Genomic DNA, 17,524 nt, shown 5'->3' with positions numbered 1-17,524 from the left:
TTTTCACCTATCAATATTTGTTCAATATATTTGCTATATTTTTTCCTGAATACCTATAATGACTTATTATGCTTTTAAAAATGAAATACCAATGATAGCTAGCTTCTGTGGGTAAAGTATTATTTCAAAATATTCTCCAATGCACTTCTGCCATTTTAGTTATAAGATGATAAATCTCATTATATACTAATCTTGTTTACATTTTCACATTGTGAATCCCTGGCCATAACCTAAGAAGCTAAACAAGTTACAAACTTCATGACAAATTTAAGATCAGACACATTCTCTGTTATATACCAGTAGTAGTATTTGCATCTGTTAATGCATTAGCCTGTTGATAATATATGTGGTCATTTTGAACATAATCTTCACATTTCATCCATGAAATTGGATTCCTAACTCTTCCGTGATATCTAATCATTTTAAACTTATGTCCCATTTATTCAGAATCACTAGTGACACAGAAAGGTAATAGAGGTTTTTATTTGCTTCCCAAGGTAATTATCAGTGCCATTTTATATGTTTAAAAGATTTAAGACTATCAGCCAATATCATTTTTTTAAATTCAGAACCACTGATACTCTCAAAGTACCATTGGCAACCTCCTTTTAATTTAACAATTCCATATTGTTAAATTAACATTAAAAAATAAAGTTCAGTAATTCTCCTGAGGTTCAGGTAACCAGGGCCAGCCGAGGCTTGTGCTGCTGGCAGTGGCGGCAGCAGAGGTGTGATGGGGCGTCGCCTTCCTCTGGTCATGGGGTCATCTCCCGCTCCTGAGGGCTCCTGGACTGTGAGAGGGGGCAGGCCGGGCTGAGGGACCCCCCGGTGAATTTTCATGCACCAGGCCTCTACTTTAAAAATAAAGTTCACTAATTCTCCTGAGCTCCCTAACTTAGAAATAAGTGTTCTCGGCTTTAGACTTTTGCTTTGTAATTTAATTGAGGTTTTTTCCCCCCTCCCCTCAATAGTGAAGTAAAGCCAAGCAAAGTAGTTACAATTTAAAAATTGAGTTCAGTAATGTCATTTTATTGTTTAGCTAACTGAAAACTGAATTGGGACAGGTCAAGTAATTTGCATAGCCATGAATAAGTTCTGTAACCTATTTGTGAGGTAGAAATTTTAATTTCTAATACTTTTCATATTAGTGGGATTGGTTGAGTTGTAACTCTGATGCTCAGAAGGCATCTTGGGTCTTTTTTAGAAGTTAAAGGGGTAGGATGTTAGAATCTAAAATATGAGCTGCTACACTTCTTTCTAAACTTAATTTTGAAGTGATAGATGAAAAGTGCTATGTTACTACCTTCTCTAAGATAGCCTGATTTATAGAAACTTGGTACTAATAATTGTAATATCTTCTTGAAAACCATTGGATTAATATACCATTATATTTAAAAAAAAACACACAATGGATTTAAGTACGATTAAGAAGTACTTGGTACAGTGACCATACTGTGTAACGTTATGGCATATTTTATATATTTTGTAGCCTGGAGATGACATTGTTCTTATGGCACAAGCTCTAGAGAATTTATTTAAACAGAAATTATTACAGATGCCAAAAGAAGAGCAAGTTGTGGGTGGTAAGGAAAGAATAAAGAAAGGTAAACCAGAAGTTTATGTTCTCTTTCTCTTTCATATATATGAGTGTGTGTGTGTATGTGTGTGTGTGTGTCCAAGATGTCTGAATGTTTTGCTTATGTTTACTACCACCTGTCTGTTAGTCTGAGTTTATGTTACACGTCCTTTTGAGTAAAATTGATAAGCCTACCATTAACAACAGGTTTTGAAGTCTTTGCTAAATCTAAATTGGCCTAACAATATTCAACAGGTGTGTGTGGGAGGGTTTAAAGGAGGAGAGGGAATGTGCCATGTTTAAATTGCTAAAAAGTTGAATTAAATAGATTAATGTAAAATACTAAGGAAAATATCTTAGCTTTGTATTTTACTCAAATATTCGTTCACACTTTACCAGGCACTCAACAGAATGTAGCAGTTTCTTCGATTAAAGAAAAACAGTCTCCTAAAGGATCAGAAAATGTATTTAAGCCACAAGTGAGTCCCTCTGTATTTCCTGAATCATCTACTACTCCTTTAAATATGGCACAAGGTGCTCCACCCAACTCCACCTCACAAACAGTGGCCCAGGCAAGTTTACTGCAGCTTTAAAATAGTTGAGTGTAAGTTTGATTGTTGAGATGTCTATACTTTAAAAAAGTTAATATGAAAATTGGCCTTTAGTTTATAGTGGTCAATCTTACAGTGGTCTGTATACATTTATGAACAGAAACTTATATGTGAACCAAATTTTGGAGATTTCTTTCTTTTTTTTAAATTTTTTATTTTTTTTTAAATTAAATCTTTATTGTTCAGATTATTACAGTTGTTCCTCTTTTTCCCCCCATAGCTCCCCTCCACCCGTTTCCCCCCCACCTTCTACCCTCAACCCCCCCCCCGTCCTAATCCATAGGTGCACGATTTTTGTTCAGTTTCTTCCTGCATCCCCCACACCCTTTTCCCCCCCAAGAATAGTCAGTCCACTCCCTTTCTATGCCCCTGATTCTATTATAATCACCAGTTTATTCTGTTCATCAGATTATTTATTCACTAGATTTTTAGATTTACTTGTTGGTAGATGTGTATTTGTTGTTCATAGTTTGTATCTTTACCACTTTCTTCTTCTTCCTCTTCTTAAAGGATACCTTTCAGCATTTCATATAATACTGGTTTGGTGGTGATGAACTCCTTTAGCTTTTCCTTATCTGTGAAGCTCTTTATCTGACCTTCAATTCTGAATGATAGCTTTGCTGGATAAAGTAATCTTGGTTGTAGGTTCTTGGCATTCATCACTTTGAATATTTCTTGCCACTCCCTTCTGGCCTGCAAAGTTTCTGTTGAGAAATCAGCTGACAGTCATATGGGTACTCCCTTGTAGGTAACTGAGTTTCTTTCTCTTGCTGCTTTTAAGATTCTCTCTTTGTCTTTTGCTCTTGGCATTTTAATTATGATGTGTCTTGGTGTGGTCCTCTTTGGATTCCTTTTGTTTGGGGTTCTCTGCGCTTCCTGGACTTGAAAGTCTATTTCTTTCACCAGGTGGGGGAAGTTTTCTGACATTATTTCTTCCAATAGGTTTTCAATATCTTGCTTGCTCTCATCTTCTGGCACCCCTATAATTCGGATGTTGGTACGCTTGAAGCTGTCCCAGAGGCTCCTTACACTATCTTCATAGTTTTGGATTCTTTTTTCATTTTGCTTTTCCGGTTGGGTGTTTTATGCTTCTTCGTATTTCAAATCTTTGACTTGATTCTTGCTATCCTCTAGTCTGCTGTTGGGAGTCTGTATAATATTCCTTATTTCAGTCAGTGTATGCTTAATTTCTAGTTGGTCCTTTATCACAACCTCGAGGGTCTCATTAGATTTCTTGAGGGTCTCATTAAGTTTATCAGCAGTTTCTAGAAAATTCTTGAAAAACCTTAAAAGTGTGGTTTTGAACTCTATATCTAGTAGTTTGCTTTCCTCCATTTCTGTCATTTATGTCCTGATTCTTTGCACATTTTTTTATGCTTTGCTGTGTCGATAGAGTGGCTTTCTGTACTAGGTGTCCTGTAGGGCCCAGTGGCTCAGCCTCCCCAATTACCTGAGGTGGACACTCTTGGTGCACCCCCTTGTAGGCTGTGTGCACAGTCTTGTTGTAGTTAAGCCTTGGTTGTTGTAGGTAACACTGGGAGGGATTGACCTCCAGGCCAATTGGCTGTGAGAATCAGCTGTGTCTGCAGTGGGAGAACTTCTGTACTGGAGACACCCTTCTGAGGCAAGACTTGCTTCAGTGGGGCTTTGGTGCTCACTGAGACTGCACCCTGAGTGTGTCCCTTATGGATCTGAGGAGTTGTGATCTGGATGGTCCCCCTCTGACCACTGGGTACACTGGATCCTGGATCTTTCAGGAGGTGCTAATCTAGCCTCTGCCTGAGGTTGCTCAGAAGGAGCTCAGCTGTGAATGAATGCAAGTTGCCCTGGGGCCTTGGGCCAGCCGCAGTTTGTTAGGTAATTATCAGATTGCAAAGGGCCAGGCCTTTCATATGCAAAAGCCTCAGTGTCTTGGACAGGGCGGGGTACCAGGGGATCAACAGGGCAGAGCAAGCAGTTATGGCTGCTCTCAGTCCTGCCCTCAGAGGCCCTGCTTCTCAGTGTCCCGGCAATCGCTGCAAGCACCCCCGAGAGAAAGCTGCCCTCGAGTTCCGACCAATGCCAGACAGTCCCGTTTCTCCCATATGAGTCTGGGTCCCCAGAAACTCGCCCGGAACTTGAGCTCAGAGCTTGAGACTCCCTCCCAATTGAAAAAGACAACCATGTCCTCAGCCACCAACCCTCTCCGCATGCACCTCTGTACCTCTATTTTACTTCCGCACCGCACCTCCTCTGAGTCTTGGTATGCTTTTCTCTTTCCTTCTAGTTGTAGAATTTCCACTCAGCCAGCCTTTCTTTCGTTCTGGATGATGTCCGTTCCGTCTTTGAGTTGTATTTTTGAAGTGGTTGTGCGAGGCAGCAATCTCCGGTGTTTACCTATGCCGCCATCTTGGTTTCTCTTCTGGAGATTTCTTTTTTTTTTAATATATTTTTATTGATTAAGATATTACATATGTGTCCTTGTCCCACATTACCCTCTCCCCCCCCACCCCCCGCTCATGCCCTCACGCCCCGCCCCCCTCCCGTTGTCCGTGTCCATTGGTTAGGCCTATATGCCTGCATGTAAGTCCTTTGGTTGATCTTTCCCCATTACCCCCACCCTCCCCTCCCCTCCCTCCAAAGCCCGACAGTCCAATCAATGCCTCTCCGTCTCTGGATCAGTCCTTGTTCATCAGTTTATGTTGTTCATTATATTCCACAAATGAGTGAGATCATGTGGTATTTATCCGCTCTCCAGTTCCATCCATGCTGTGGCAAATGGTAAGAGTTCCTTTTTCTTCTTCCTCTTCTTAAAGAATACCTTTCAGCATTTCATATAATGCTGGTTTGGTGGTGATGAACTCCTTTAGCTTTTTCTTATCTGTGAAGCTCTTTATCTGACCTTCTATTCTGAATGATAGCTTTGCTGGATAAAGTAATCTTGGTTGTATGTTCTTGGCATTCATCACTTTGAATATTTCTTGCCACTCTCTTCTGGTCTGCATGGTTTCTGTTGAGAAATCAGCTGACAGTCGTATGGGTACTCCCTTGTAGGTAACTGACTGTCTTTCTCTTGCTGCTTTTAAGATTCTCTCTTTGTCTTTTGCTCTTGGCATTTTAATTATGATGTGTCTTGGTGTGGTCCTCTTTGGATTCCTTTTGTTTGGGGTTCTCTGCGCTTCCTGGACTTGTAAGTCTATTTCTTTCATCAGGTAGGGGAAGTTTTCTGTCATTATTTCTTCAAATAGGTTTTCAATATCTTGCCCTCTCTCTTCTTCTGGTACCCCTATAATTCTGATGTTGGTATGCTTGAAGTTGTCCCAGAGGCTCCTTACACTATCTTCATATTTTTGGAATCTCTTTACTTTTTTCTTTTTCAGTTGGGTATTTTTTGTTTCTTTGTATTTCAAATCTTTGACTTGATTCTTGGGATCCTCTTGTCTGCTGTTGGATCTCTGTATATTATTCTTTATTTCAGTCAGTGTATGCTTAATTTCTAGTGGGTCCTTTTTCATGTCCTCCATGGTCTCAGTATACTTATTGAGGGACTCATTAAATTTATCGGCGGTTTCCATAAAATTCTTGAAAAACCTTATAAACGTGGCCTTGAACTCTATATCCAGTCATTTGCTTTCCTCTGTTTCTGCCATTTGTGACCTGTTTCTTTGTCTCCGCATTTTGGCTGCTTCCCTGTGTTGATAGAGTGGCTTTGTGTGCTAGGTGTCCTGTAGGGCCCAGTGGCTCAGCCTCCCCAGTTACCTGAGGTGGACACTCTTGGTGCACCCCCTTGTGGGCTTTGTGCACAGTCTTGTTGTAGCTATGCCTTGGTTGTTGTAGGATCACTGGGAGGAATTGACCTCCAGGCCAATTGGCAGTGAGAATCAGCTGTGTCTGCAGTGGGAGAACTTCTGTGCTGGAGACACCCTTCTGAGGCAAGACTTGCTTCAGTGGGGCTTTGGTGCTCACTGAGACTGCACCCTGAGTGTGTCCCTTATGGATCTGAGGAGTTGTGATCTGGATGGTCCCCCTCTGACCACTGGGTACACTGGCTCTTGGATCTAAGGAGGTGCTAATTTAGCCTCTGCCTGAGGTTACACAGCAGGAACTACGAAGAGAACTGCAGATTCCCCTTCCTTTTTTTGGAGTTTGGAAGTGCCCTGATGATGCTCAGCTGTGTAGCAATGCAAGCCGCTGTGGGGCCTTGGGCCTTCTCTTGGAAGCTCTGGGTCTATCTGGCCCGGCTGGGGTTAGGTAATTACAGGTTGCAAATGGCCGGGGCATTCATATGCAAAAGCCTCTGCCACAGCCTGGGCAGGGCAGGGTCTCATGGAATCAAAGGGCGGAGGAAGCAGCTATGGGGAGCCTCAGCCCCACCCTAAGGAGTCGTGAGTCCCAGTGTCCCGGCAATGGCTGCAAGCACCTCTGAGGGAAAGCCGCCCTCAAGCTCGCCCGCTGCCAGACAGTCCAGTTTCTCCCCTTATGAGTCCTGGGTCCCCAGAGACTTCCCGGAACCGGATTTCAGAGCCGTCGGGAGCTTGTGTCTCCCTCCGGATTCAAAAAGACAGCCGCGTCCTCAGGTGCCAGACCCTTTCTGCGCGCACGAGCCCCCATACCTCTGCACTCCACCTCCGCAGCTCCTCTGGCTCTCAGTGTGCTTTTCTTTCTTTCTAGTTGTAGAATTTACACTCAGCCAGCCCTCCTGTAGTTCTGGATGATGTCCGCCTTGTGTTTTTGATGCATTTATCAATTGTTGTGGGAAGCAGCAATTTCCCAGTGTTTATCTATGCCGCCATCTTAGTTTCTTCTGGAGATTTCTTAGGTAGGATTTGAACTGGTTTAGAATCTTTGCAGTTTCTTTTATATGTGTGTGTGATGTAACTTATTTACTCACAATTTGGTGGGTCAATAACTTTCTTTTAAAATTCATACACTCTAGCTGATTTCAGGCATTCAAAAACTTTTTGTATAACTGACTTTTTTTCTATCTTTCATTGGTCTCAAAGGTTTACACCAGAGAATTCTTTCAGGGTGGGAAGAAAAATATGTAAATTACTTACTTTGTCTATAAAAGTGAAAATAACTTTTACTAATATGTAATATGTGGAAGATTTGGTGCTAATAATGCTTTCCTTTGTTTTTTAAGAAAATTGTTGCTCTGAGTTTCACCTTATAGTTTTATTTTTGAATTGTTTTGTCTTAGGTTACAAAGGGTGTAAAGAGGAAAGCAGATACAACAACTCCTACAACTTCAGTAGTTAAAGCAAGTGGTGAACCTTCCCCAGCACTTCCAGAAAAAAAAACAGGCAAAATGCTACCCATAAAAGAAAGTGGGGGGAAGAATGTTTTGCCAAATTCTCAGCAACAATATAAAGTTAAAGTAACTGAACCATTAAGGCACTGTAGTGAGATTCTGAAAGAACTGTTTGCAAAGAAGCACTTTTCATACGCATGGCCCTTTTATAATCCTGTTGATGTTAATGCATTGGGACTCCATAACTACTATGACATTGTGAAAAATCCAATGGATCTTGGAACTATCAAGGTAAATGTCTTAATAGGAGGGACTTCTTTTCCTGAATATAAAAGTGATTGTGTCCTTGTAAAGAAATTTTAAATTCAGAAAATGATAAAGAAGAAAATTTAAATCATTAGTAGTCCCACCACCTGGTGCGAATCATGGGAACATTTAACAGTATATTTTTTTATTTTCTTCTAATCAAACATATCTATGGTTCTTTCCTATAATATTTGAGTTACAGTATATAACTGTACCCTGAATTTTTATTTGCTATATTGTGAACATTATCTCATTATATATTCAATAATTTTTTTTCTCACCTGAGGATATGGTTATTTTAGAGAGAGAGAGAGAGGATAAAAAAATTGATTGGCTGATTCCCATGAGTATGTCCCAACTAGGGATTGAATCCAAAACTTAGGTATGTGCCCTGATCAGCATATACCTTTCAGTGTACAGAACAATGCTCTAACCAACTGAGCCACCAAAAAATGCCCTATATTTTTTGCCAATCTCACAAAAAAAAAATATTTTTAATTCATAATTCTAATGCAAAACATTTTTATGTAGTTTATAACCCTTTCTGTATGGGGTTTTCTTGCTGATTTTGAAGCTTTAAATTATTGGCAAAATTTAATTATGTATGTTAATTTTAAGGGAAATTACTAAAAGAATACAACTATAGCATTTACAGAATTGTTATCTATCTTCCTGGTAAATTGTACTCATTGTACTCCTTATTTATTGTCTGGAACAGAGATTTTTAACCTTTTTCATCTCATGGCATACACAAACTAATTACTAAAATTCTGTAGCTCACAAAAAAAGCCCTATATTTTTTGCCAGTCTCACAAAAGAAAAATAGGTATGAGTTTTATTCATTCACACCAATGGCTATTCTTCTGTTAGCTGTTGTCATTTTTTAACTTGACAATCTAAAGGAAAGGAGGTCAGTGCCCCTGATAAGTAATTGGGTATTGTATGTTTAAAAATTCTTGTGGCATACCAGTGTGCCACCAAACATTGGCTGCAAAATCACTGGTCTGGAAGTTTGGTTTTTATTTAACACACAGTTTTATTTTATTGTATCATCAATTTTAAGTTTATTAACCTGTTACTAAATTTTGTGTTTACCATCATTTTTTCATCTTACTTTTTCCTCTTTTTTTTCCTTTTCACAAAAGTGCAAATGTGTGGCTCTTCCATGAGGTCTTAGGTGTCTATATTTTGTCTTTATTCTTTTTTTTTTTTTTAGTAATTTTTTAGCTTCAGACACTGTGGCTCAGTTGGCTATAGTCATCCTGTACACCAAAAGGTAGGGAGTTAAATTCCCTGATCCCAATCAGAGCACATTCAAATCTCCAGTAATCTAATCAGTAGAAAATTGTTTCATGCTTTTGTTTTGCATTTCTTCAATTACAAATGAGGTCTGGCATGTTACATTTGTTTATTGGCCTTTTGTATTTGTTTATGAATTGTTCATTAATACACACGTTTTGCCCAGCTGTCTAAAGGATTTACTTGTCTGTTGGTAGTTTTTATTTTATAGTGTCTGCCTAACTGGCTACTCTACATCCTCATTCTTCTATATCAGTGGTTCTTAACTTTCCTAATGCCACGAGTCTTTAATACAGTTCCTCATGTTGTGGTGACCCCCCAATCATAAAATTATTTTCGTTGCTACTTCATAACTGTAATTTTGCTACTGTTATGAATCATAATGTAGATATCTGATATGCAGGATATATTTTCATTGTTACAAATTGAACATAATTAAAGCATAGTGATTAATCACAAAAACAATATGTAATTATATATATGTGTTTTCCGATGGTCTTAGGTGACCCCTGTGAAAGGGTTGTGCAACCCCTGTGAAAAGTTCGTTCGACCCCCAAAGGGGTCGCGACCCACAGGTTGAGAACCACTGTTCTATATACTTAATATGCAGCTACCTAAAAATGTAACCCTTGCTGATAATTTCTTTTCTGTTCATTTTTAAATGTCTTCATTCCTAGGACAATTGTAATATACATCTTAGATGTAGGTGTCCTTTTCACTGCTTTTTATGTTCAAACTTGTCTATCCAAGATTATCTGAAAACATCTTGTTTTCCTGCTGTTGTGATTTTATTCCTATTCTTTCCTGTTCTTTTTTTTTTAACTTGGAATGCCCTCCTTTCTTATCTCTAAACACTTAATATAGGTGGTCAAATAATTATTGGCTATGTTTGTGACTCCTGTAATTTTTCATTTATTTAGAGAAAAATGGACAACCAAGAATATAAGGATGCATATGAATTTGCTGCAGATGTTAGATTAATGTTCATGAATTGCTACAGATACAATCCTCCAGATCATGAAATAGTGACAATGGCAAGAATGCTCCAGGTAAGTTGTTACCTGTGCTCTGAAAGTGAATTTCCTCTGAATATAGTTTAGAAATTTTAGAACCATAACTCAAGAGATAAAGAATAACACCCAAGTAGTAAAATACAATTTTTAAATTGGTGGGATGGTTTGTTTCTTGAGGTATAGCATCCTTTAGTAGCAAATCTTTTAACAAAGTGCCCACCATATAGAGGATATTAGGGAAAATATTAGTGAAACGGGGACAGTAGATATCTCAGATAGGGTTGACTGGAGCCCATGTCCCACTAAAGGAAAGACCTAAGGACTTTTGAGGCTGAACTATTGGAAGGTAGTAGACTGCCAGCCACAGGGCAGGAGATCTGTGAAAGAAGATTCCCAATATTACTTGGTCTGCGTTACCTGAAAAAAGTGAGAAAAGTTGCTATGGTTGGCTGGAGGGTAAGCATGAGTCTTATATTTCTTCTTCTGGTAATTGTTATCTAGTTTTATAGAGATATAATTGGCATGTAACACTGTATATGTTTTAAGTTTTACACATAATGACCTGATAAGTTTATATATTACAAAATGATGACCACAAGGAAAACCAGAACTGTTATAAAAATATGACACCAAAATGTAGCTTTTGTTAAAAGGGGACAGTGCTGCATTAAATAAAAAATACAGAAAAGCTTAACAGTCTGATTTTCTATTATAGGATGTTTTTGAAATGCATTTTGCAAAGATCCCAGATGAGCCTGTTGAGAGTAAGCCTGTATATAATATCAAAACAGATACCACAAAGTCCCTTGGTAGAGAAAGCAGTACTGAAACTTCCTCTGAAGATAACTCTTCTAATGATTCTGAAGATGAGTGTATTGCAAACCTTAAGAAGCAGGTAGCTAAGTGTATTGATACAAGTTTTTGTATTTATATGAGCTATTGCTGCTGATCCTATATACTAAAAGCGTAAGATGCTAAATGTCTGACCGCTCATTCGACCATTCTTTGATCGTTCTACCAGTCACTATGACACACACTGACCCCTAGGGGGCAGGCATTCTGACTGGTAAGTTAGCTTGCTGTTGGGGGACTGGGCGAGACGGGCTGGGCATGCCCTGGAGCCCTCCCGCGGCCATGCCCAGGCTTGCCAGCCCCAATCGGCCCCAATTGCCGACTAGGCCAAGGGACCCCACCAGTGCATGAATTCGTGCACCAGGCCTCTAGTCCTATATAATAAAAGGCTAATATGTAAATCAACCTAACAGTGAGATGACTGGTCGCTATGACATGCACTAACTATCAGGAGGCAGACGCTCAATGCAGGAGCTACCCCCTGGTCGTCAGTGTGCTCCCACAGGGGGAGCACTGCTCAGCCAGAAGTCTTGAGCTGGGCTCACGACTGGCAAGCACAGCAGCGGTTGTGGGAGCCTCTCCCGCCTCCACGGCAGCACTAAGGATGTCCAACTGCTGGTTTAGGCTGGCTTTCCAAGGGCTTAAGCCATCAGTCTGACATTCCCCGAGGGCTCCCGGACTGCGAGAGGGTGCAGACTGTGCTGAGAGACTCCCCCCAGGTGCATGAATTTCATGCACCAGGCCTCTAGTCTATTATAAAATCCTTTGTGTAGATTAAAAGCTGTTATAGCTACGTCACTTAGCAACTGAAGCTCTATTTACCTATTGACACATTTATAATGTTTAATATTCTTTCCTACTAAAATATCTACATCTTAAAATCTTGTTATTTATATTTTTATTTTATTTTACTTTTTAAAATATATTTTTATTGATTTCAAAATATATTTTTATTGATTTCAGAAATGGGGGGGGGGGAGAGGGAGATGATGAGAGCCATTGATCGGCTACCTCCTATATAGCCCCTTACTGGGGATTGAGCCCACAACCCAGGCATGTGCCCTGACTAGGAATCAAACCCAGGAACCTTCAGTCTGCAGGTCGACACTATCCAGTTAGCCAAAATGGCCAGGGCTATTTATATTTTTAACCACAATGAGCTAATTTGCTTTGAAATGATTTATATATCATAATCAGAGATATTTTATGGATGATATCTTTAATATTTGCTACCTTTTTATGATAAAATGTTAAGCTGCTCTAAGCTAAAGCCTGAAAAATCAATTATTAAAAACTTATGACTGCCTGAAATGCTAATTATTCTAGGTCTCATTTAGATGAATATTTAAGCTATGGGGTGAGCACATGATAGATAGTGTTTGTAATTTAATATATACCCTTCAATATAATGAATTCATAAAATGAAATTCGAACTCAAGAGAAAAGTTATATTAAATGAATCTAAAATATAATGTGAAGGATACTCTTGACTTTTGAGTGCATCATTTTATTCCAGTGTCTTTAATTATTTAATTATTATCTAATTTTTCCTTTATCAGATTAGAGCTGTTCGTGAGCAACTCCAAGTTCTATCCCAAGTACCACGCCATAAGCTAAAAAAAAAAGGCAAATCTAAACAGGAAAAGAAAAAAGGAAAGGTTAATAACACAGATGAAAATCCAAGAAAGAAGTTTAAGCAAATGAAAATAAAGGAGAAATCTAAGAGCAAGTAAGAATCTTTTATGATGCTTTATTAAAAGAATAAAAGAATATTATGTAAAACTGGAGTCCCAGTGCAAGAATTCGTGCACCGGTGGGGTCCCTAGGCCTCACTGGTGATCAGGGCTGATCAGGGCCATCTTGCCCAGTCCCGATCAGGGCCAGGCTGATTGGGGCCTGCCATCTAGGGGGAGAGACAAGGAGAGGGACTGCGGGAGGTTGGCTGGCTTGCTTGGGGGGGGGGGGGGTGCTGTGGGAGGTTGGCCAGCTGGCCTCTATCGGGGCAGATCAGGGCCAGCCGACTGGGGGGAGGGACTGCAGGAGGTTGGCTGTGGGAGCACACTGATCACCAAGGGGCAGCTCCTGCACCCTGGTGGTCAGTGAGCATCATAGCAACTAGTCTACCAGTCATTCAGTCATAACAGTCACTTAGGCTTTCATATATTGTAAAATAGATTTGACTAAATTTAATTTTTGTTGCAGTGAGCCAAAGAAGAGGCAACAACCAGTGTTGGCTCTGGAATCTGAGGATGAAGATAATGCTAAACCTATGAGCCATGATGAGAAAAGGCGGTTAAGTTTGGATATAAACAAACTCCCTGGAGATAAACTTGGAAAAGTCCTTCATATAATACATTCAAGAGAACCTTCACTGAGAAATTCTAACCATGAGGATATAGAGATAGACTTTGAAACACTGAAAACAACAACACTAAGAGAGCTAGAAAAATATGTTGCTGCATGTCTAAGAAAAAGACCACTAAAACCTCATGGTAGGTATCCTATATAATAAAGACCTAATATGCTAATACTCATCACACCATCATGCCATAATGACCTATCAGCAGGAGGCTGTGTGTGCCACAGCCACAGCTACGTGCTCGGCGAGGCACGTGGGTGGGTGGGGACTTGACACTGTGTCCTTCCAGACAAAGCTGCCTGAGGCTCAGGCAAGCTGCAGATGGCAGCTGCCACTGCCCAGGGCCAGCCCAAGGCTCAGGCAAGCCAAGGATGGTGGCTGCCGCTGCCCAGGGCCTGAGACTCAGGCAACGAGGGCTGGGCCAAGACTCAGGAAAACCGTGGTGGCTGCAAGGGCCAAGGCTCAGGCAGCCATACAGCTGGCAGTGGCAGCAGCAGAGGCATGATGGGGGCATCACCTTCCCCTGATCGCCAGGTCACCTCCTGCTGGGGGAGGCCAGAGGCAGCAGCAGCGGGAGGGTGATGGGGGTGGTGCCTTTCCCTGATCGGCCGTGGGGAGTGGGCCTAAGCTGTCAGTAGGACATCCCCTGAGGGCTCCTGGACTGTGAGAGCTTGCAGGCCGGGCTGAGGGACCCCTCCCAGTGCATGAATTTTCGTGCACCAGGCCTCTAATTTCTTTTTTTTTTTTTAATTTTTTTTTTTTAATTTCTATATATGAGTAGATATCATTCTGATGTTCACTACTTTTAAGTTTTCCCACTCTTTTACTTTTGTCCTAAATCACACAGGTAAGAAAATAATGAAGTCAAATGAAGAACTCCATGCACAGAAGAAACAGCAGTTGGAAAAGCGATTACTAGATGTCAATAATCAGTTAAATTCCAGAAAATGCCAAACAAAATGTAGGTGGTCATTTTCAAATGTTCCTGTGACTATGGGGTTTCCCCCAAAAATGTATATACACACTTTGAATAATTATATAGGCAGTGTTTATTAAAATACATTTCATTTTCAAAATTGAGCTATTAGTTATTAAAGTGTGTATACATTTTATGGGGACACCTACTGGCATTTCAATGTGTTTCCCTGTTTTGTAGCTGAGAAAACGCCATCATCCACAGCTGCTGTTGGAATTGGTTCCCGATTGAGTGACAGCAGCAGCAGTTCGTCAGAGTCTGAAAGTAGTAGCAGTGATTCAGTTACTTCAGACAGCAGTGATTCCGAATCAGGTTAGCTATCCCCTTAAGCGCACCTCTGGTTGTGGGAAAATTTTTTAAATGTTTGTTACTTACCAGAAAGTATGGCTTGGATGCCACACTTATTTAATCCCATGTTTGATGACATCACTATTTTCTTTAAGAGGTACTGTGTAAAATAAACTTCATATTATATGTATGTAATATTGAAAATAGTTTTACTAAAGGTGGGATAGCCTCTTAGTACATAAGACCAGATCAAATCTTAATACCAGAAACTATCAAATAACAAAATGCTAGTCTTCTGTTTCTAAGATAAAAGATTGAGGACATTTTTCATATAAGATCACTCTAATGTTGCAAAGCATGTCCTATTGTGACAATATATTCTGATTCAAATAATCATTTTGAATTAAGAAACCAGTCATCCTAGAAACTGTAAAACAGGTTTTTTCACTTCTATATTGTCTTCACCATAGAAGATGATCCTTCATTTATAAAAAAAATTATACTTTAAATTGAGACTCTCACTTATGCTAAAGTACCACGCATTACCTTGTACAGTTTATTGTCAGCTGTATCAATCTTAACTCATTCCTGTTTTCTTCGTGCACTTTCATTGATGGTTGTGTAGCTGACAAGTAACCTCTGCCCCAAGGAACGAAGTGGTAGTAGCATTCATCATTGTTCACCAAAAGGCAAATTCAGAATACAGAACACTTGGGTGCCTAAAACTTTGCTTCATTTTAAAATGAGATGTTTGTTTGTCATGAAATTCAGATCTTTTTAAAAAAACAAAAAGCAAACGTCCAACATAGAATATTGGCACATCAGGTATTCCTACAAACTATTAGAATATCCTTCTTATTTCAGTTTGGCAGTAAGGATTTGCTGGTGTGCACTGCATTCTGTTTTCACTTTTGCTTCTGTTTAGTTAGTATTTATGTGGTGCTGATTGCTGTATTTTGTTTTTACATTTCTAAAGTACACAGTGTTAAATATTTTTGTTAGAATAAACAGAACTTATAATTTTGTTGGAATTTGTCATACCAGAAAAAAATTAATTTAGGGCTCTTATATATTATTTTACTTTTAAGCATAAAACAATGCTGGGAAAACTCTTAAGTTGCATTTAGAGTCTTCAATTGTAATAGCATTTGTAATTCCATTTAATAAAGCATTTTTGGCCTAATAAGTTAGAGGACTTTGTCTTTTATTTGTAAGATAGAACTCATATTGGAACTGTTAGTTTGAATTATCTGATTACATATTGACTTCTTTTCCGTAAATTCCTTGTGTATTAGAGGAAAAGTACTATATACAGAGTGCTTTAACAGAGTACCTCAATTTTAATTTTAATTATCAGTTTCTGATAGAATCTTCCAAAATATTCCATGAAGGAAAGAAAATACTTTTCATCCATTATGTGTTCTTAAAATGTTGTTTTTTCTGTTGCCATTGTTTTTATATACATGTATATAACATATATTTTTATGATTTTAGAGAGAGGAGAGAGATAGAAACATCAATGATGAGAGAGAATCATTGATCGCCTGCCTCCTACATGCCTCGTGATGGGGATTGAGCCTGAAACCTGAGCATGTTCCCTGATGGGGAATTGAACCGTGACCTTCTGGTTCATGGGTTGACACTCAACAGCTAAGCCACACAAGCTGGGTGTTATATATTTTAAAGTTTATTGGGGTGACTAGTTAATAAAATTATATACATTCAAGTGTACAATTCTATGATTCATCATCTGTATATTAAATTGTGTGCCTACCACTCAAAGTCAAATCTTCTTTCATCACTATATATTTGACTCCTTTTACCCCTTACTATCTTCTCAACCCCTATTGCCTCTGGTATAATATTATGTTTTTCAAACTTTCTAGCAGAATAACTTGGCCTCAGAATTCTAATTTTAAAATTTTTATTTTATGACATTATTGTTTAATGTCATCATTTTCAAAAAGCAGGAACTATTTTTAAAAATCATTATTTAAAAAATCCAATTAGCAGCCCTGGCTAGTGTGCCTCAGTTGGATTTTGGAGCATTTTTCCATACACTGAAAGGTGGCAGGTTCAATTTCCAGTTATGGCATATAACCAACCAGGTTGTGAGTTTGATTCCCTATGGGGGTGCAAACGGGGGGAAACCAATCAATGTTTCTCTCCCCCCTCCTTTCCTCTCTCTAAAATCAATTAAAATTATGTATATAAAATTAAAACTATATATTTAAAGTAGCAAAAGTTTTATACTTCATTCCACATTATAATAGTATATAGATTTGTGACACAAAGGACAGTTGGTCCTTTTTAAAAAAATATATTTTATTGATTTTTTACAGAGAGGAAGGGAGAGAGATAGAGAGTTAGAAACATCGATGAGAGAGAAACATTGATCAGCTGCCTCCTGCACACCCCCTACTGGGGATGTGCCCTTAGCCAAGGTGCATGCCCTTGACTGGAATCGAACCTGGGACCTTTCAGTCCACAGACTAACGCTCTATCCACTGAGCCAAACCGGTTAGGGCCAGTTTGTCTTTTAACATGATAGTATGAGTTATTATTTACCTTTGAAATTTATATTTTATGAATATTCAGACTGTATACTTCATTGAAAAATAATTATATTTTTGTTTAATAAATTAGTAAATGAAAGCAGTAGGACCTTTGTCCTACATATTAACTTCAGTTGTGCCCATTAAAACATTGTAAGACTCCTCTAATTTCTAGTGTGTAAGCTAAGAACATTTTTACTTCCCCTGAGAACAATAAAAATATATAAATGGATTGTAAATTATGAAAAGTAATCATTAGTTATCAATGACAATAACTATTGTAAAAATAAGTTACTCATCTACCATTCTTAATTATGCACATGACATTTTCAGGGAGTAAACAAATCCCAAGTCTGAGTTTAAAGGTGGGAGGAAATAGGTCTATTCACTGAAAAAATATAATTTTTGAAAACGAGGCATATGAGCAAAAACTTCGTTAACATGCATAAAAATTAACTG

General features: G+C 38.9%; 1 protein-coding gene across 1 annotated transcript in view; it reads left to right on the top strand.

Moving 5' to 3' along the window:
• BRDT (bromodomain testis associated) overlaps positions 1–17,524 on the top strand; it is a 35,734-nt gene that overhangs the window by 2,610 nt on the left and 15,600 nt on the right. The window contains exons 3-11 of the mRNA XM_059688882.1: positions 1,490–1,604; positions 1,976–2,148; positions 7,367–7,708; positions 9,943–10,071; positions 10,751–10,930; positions 12,447–12,616; positions 13,090–13,379; positions 14,094–14,207; positions 14,403–14,534. Of these exons, the coding sequence (XP_059544865.1) occupies positions 1,490–1,604; positions 1,976–2,148; positions 7,367–7,708; positions 9,943–10,071; positions 10,751–10,930; positions 12,447–12,616; positions 13,090–13,379; positions 14,094–14,207; positions 14,403–14,534 (1,645 nt within the window). The remainder of the gene's footprint in view (positions 1–1,489; positions 1,605–1,975; positions 2,149–7,366; positions 7,709–9,942; positions 10,072–10,750; positions 10,931–12,446; positions 12,617–13,089; positions 13,380–14,093; positions 14,208–14,402; positions 14,535–17,524) is intronic.

This window comes from Myotis daubentonii, chromosome 3, assembly GCF_963259705.1.
Source record: "Myotis daubentonii chromosome 3, mMyoDau2.1, whole genome shotgun sequence".
In the NCBI taxonomy this organism is placed as follows: domain Eukaryota; kingdom Metazoa; phylum Chordata; class Mammalia; order Chiroptera; family Vespertilionidae; genus Myotis; species Myotis daubentonii.
Note: the sequence above shows the minus strand (reverse complement) of the source record. Positions and strands in the feature narration are given on the sequence as shown.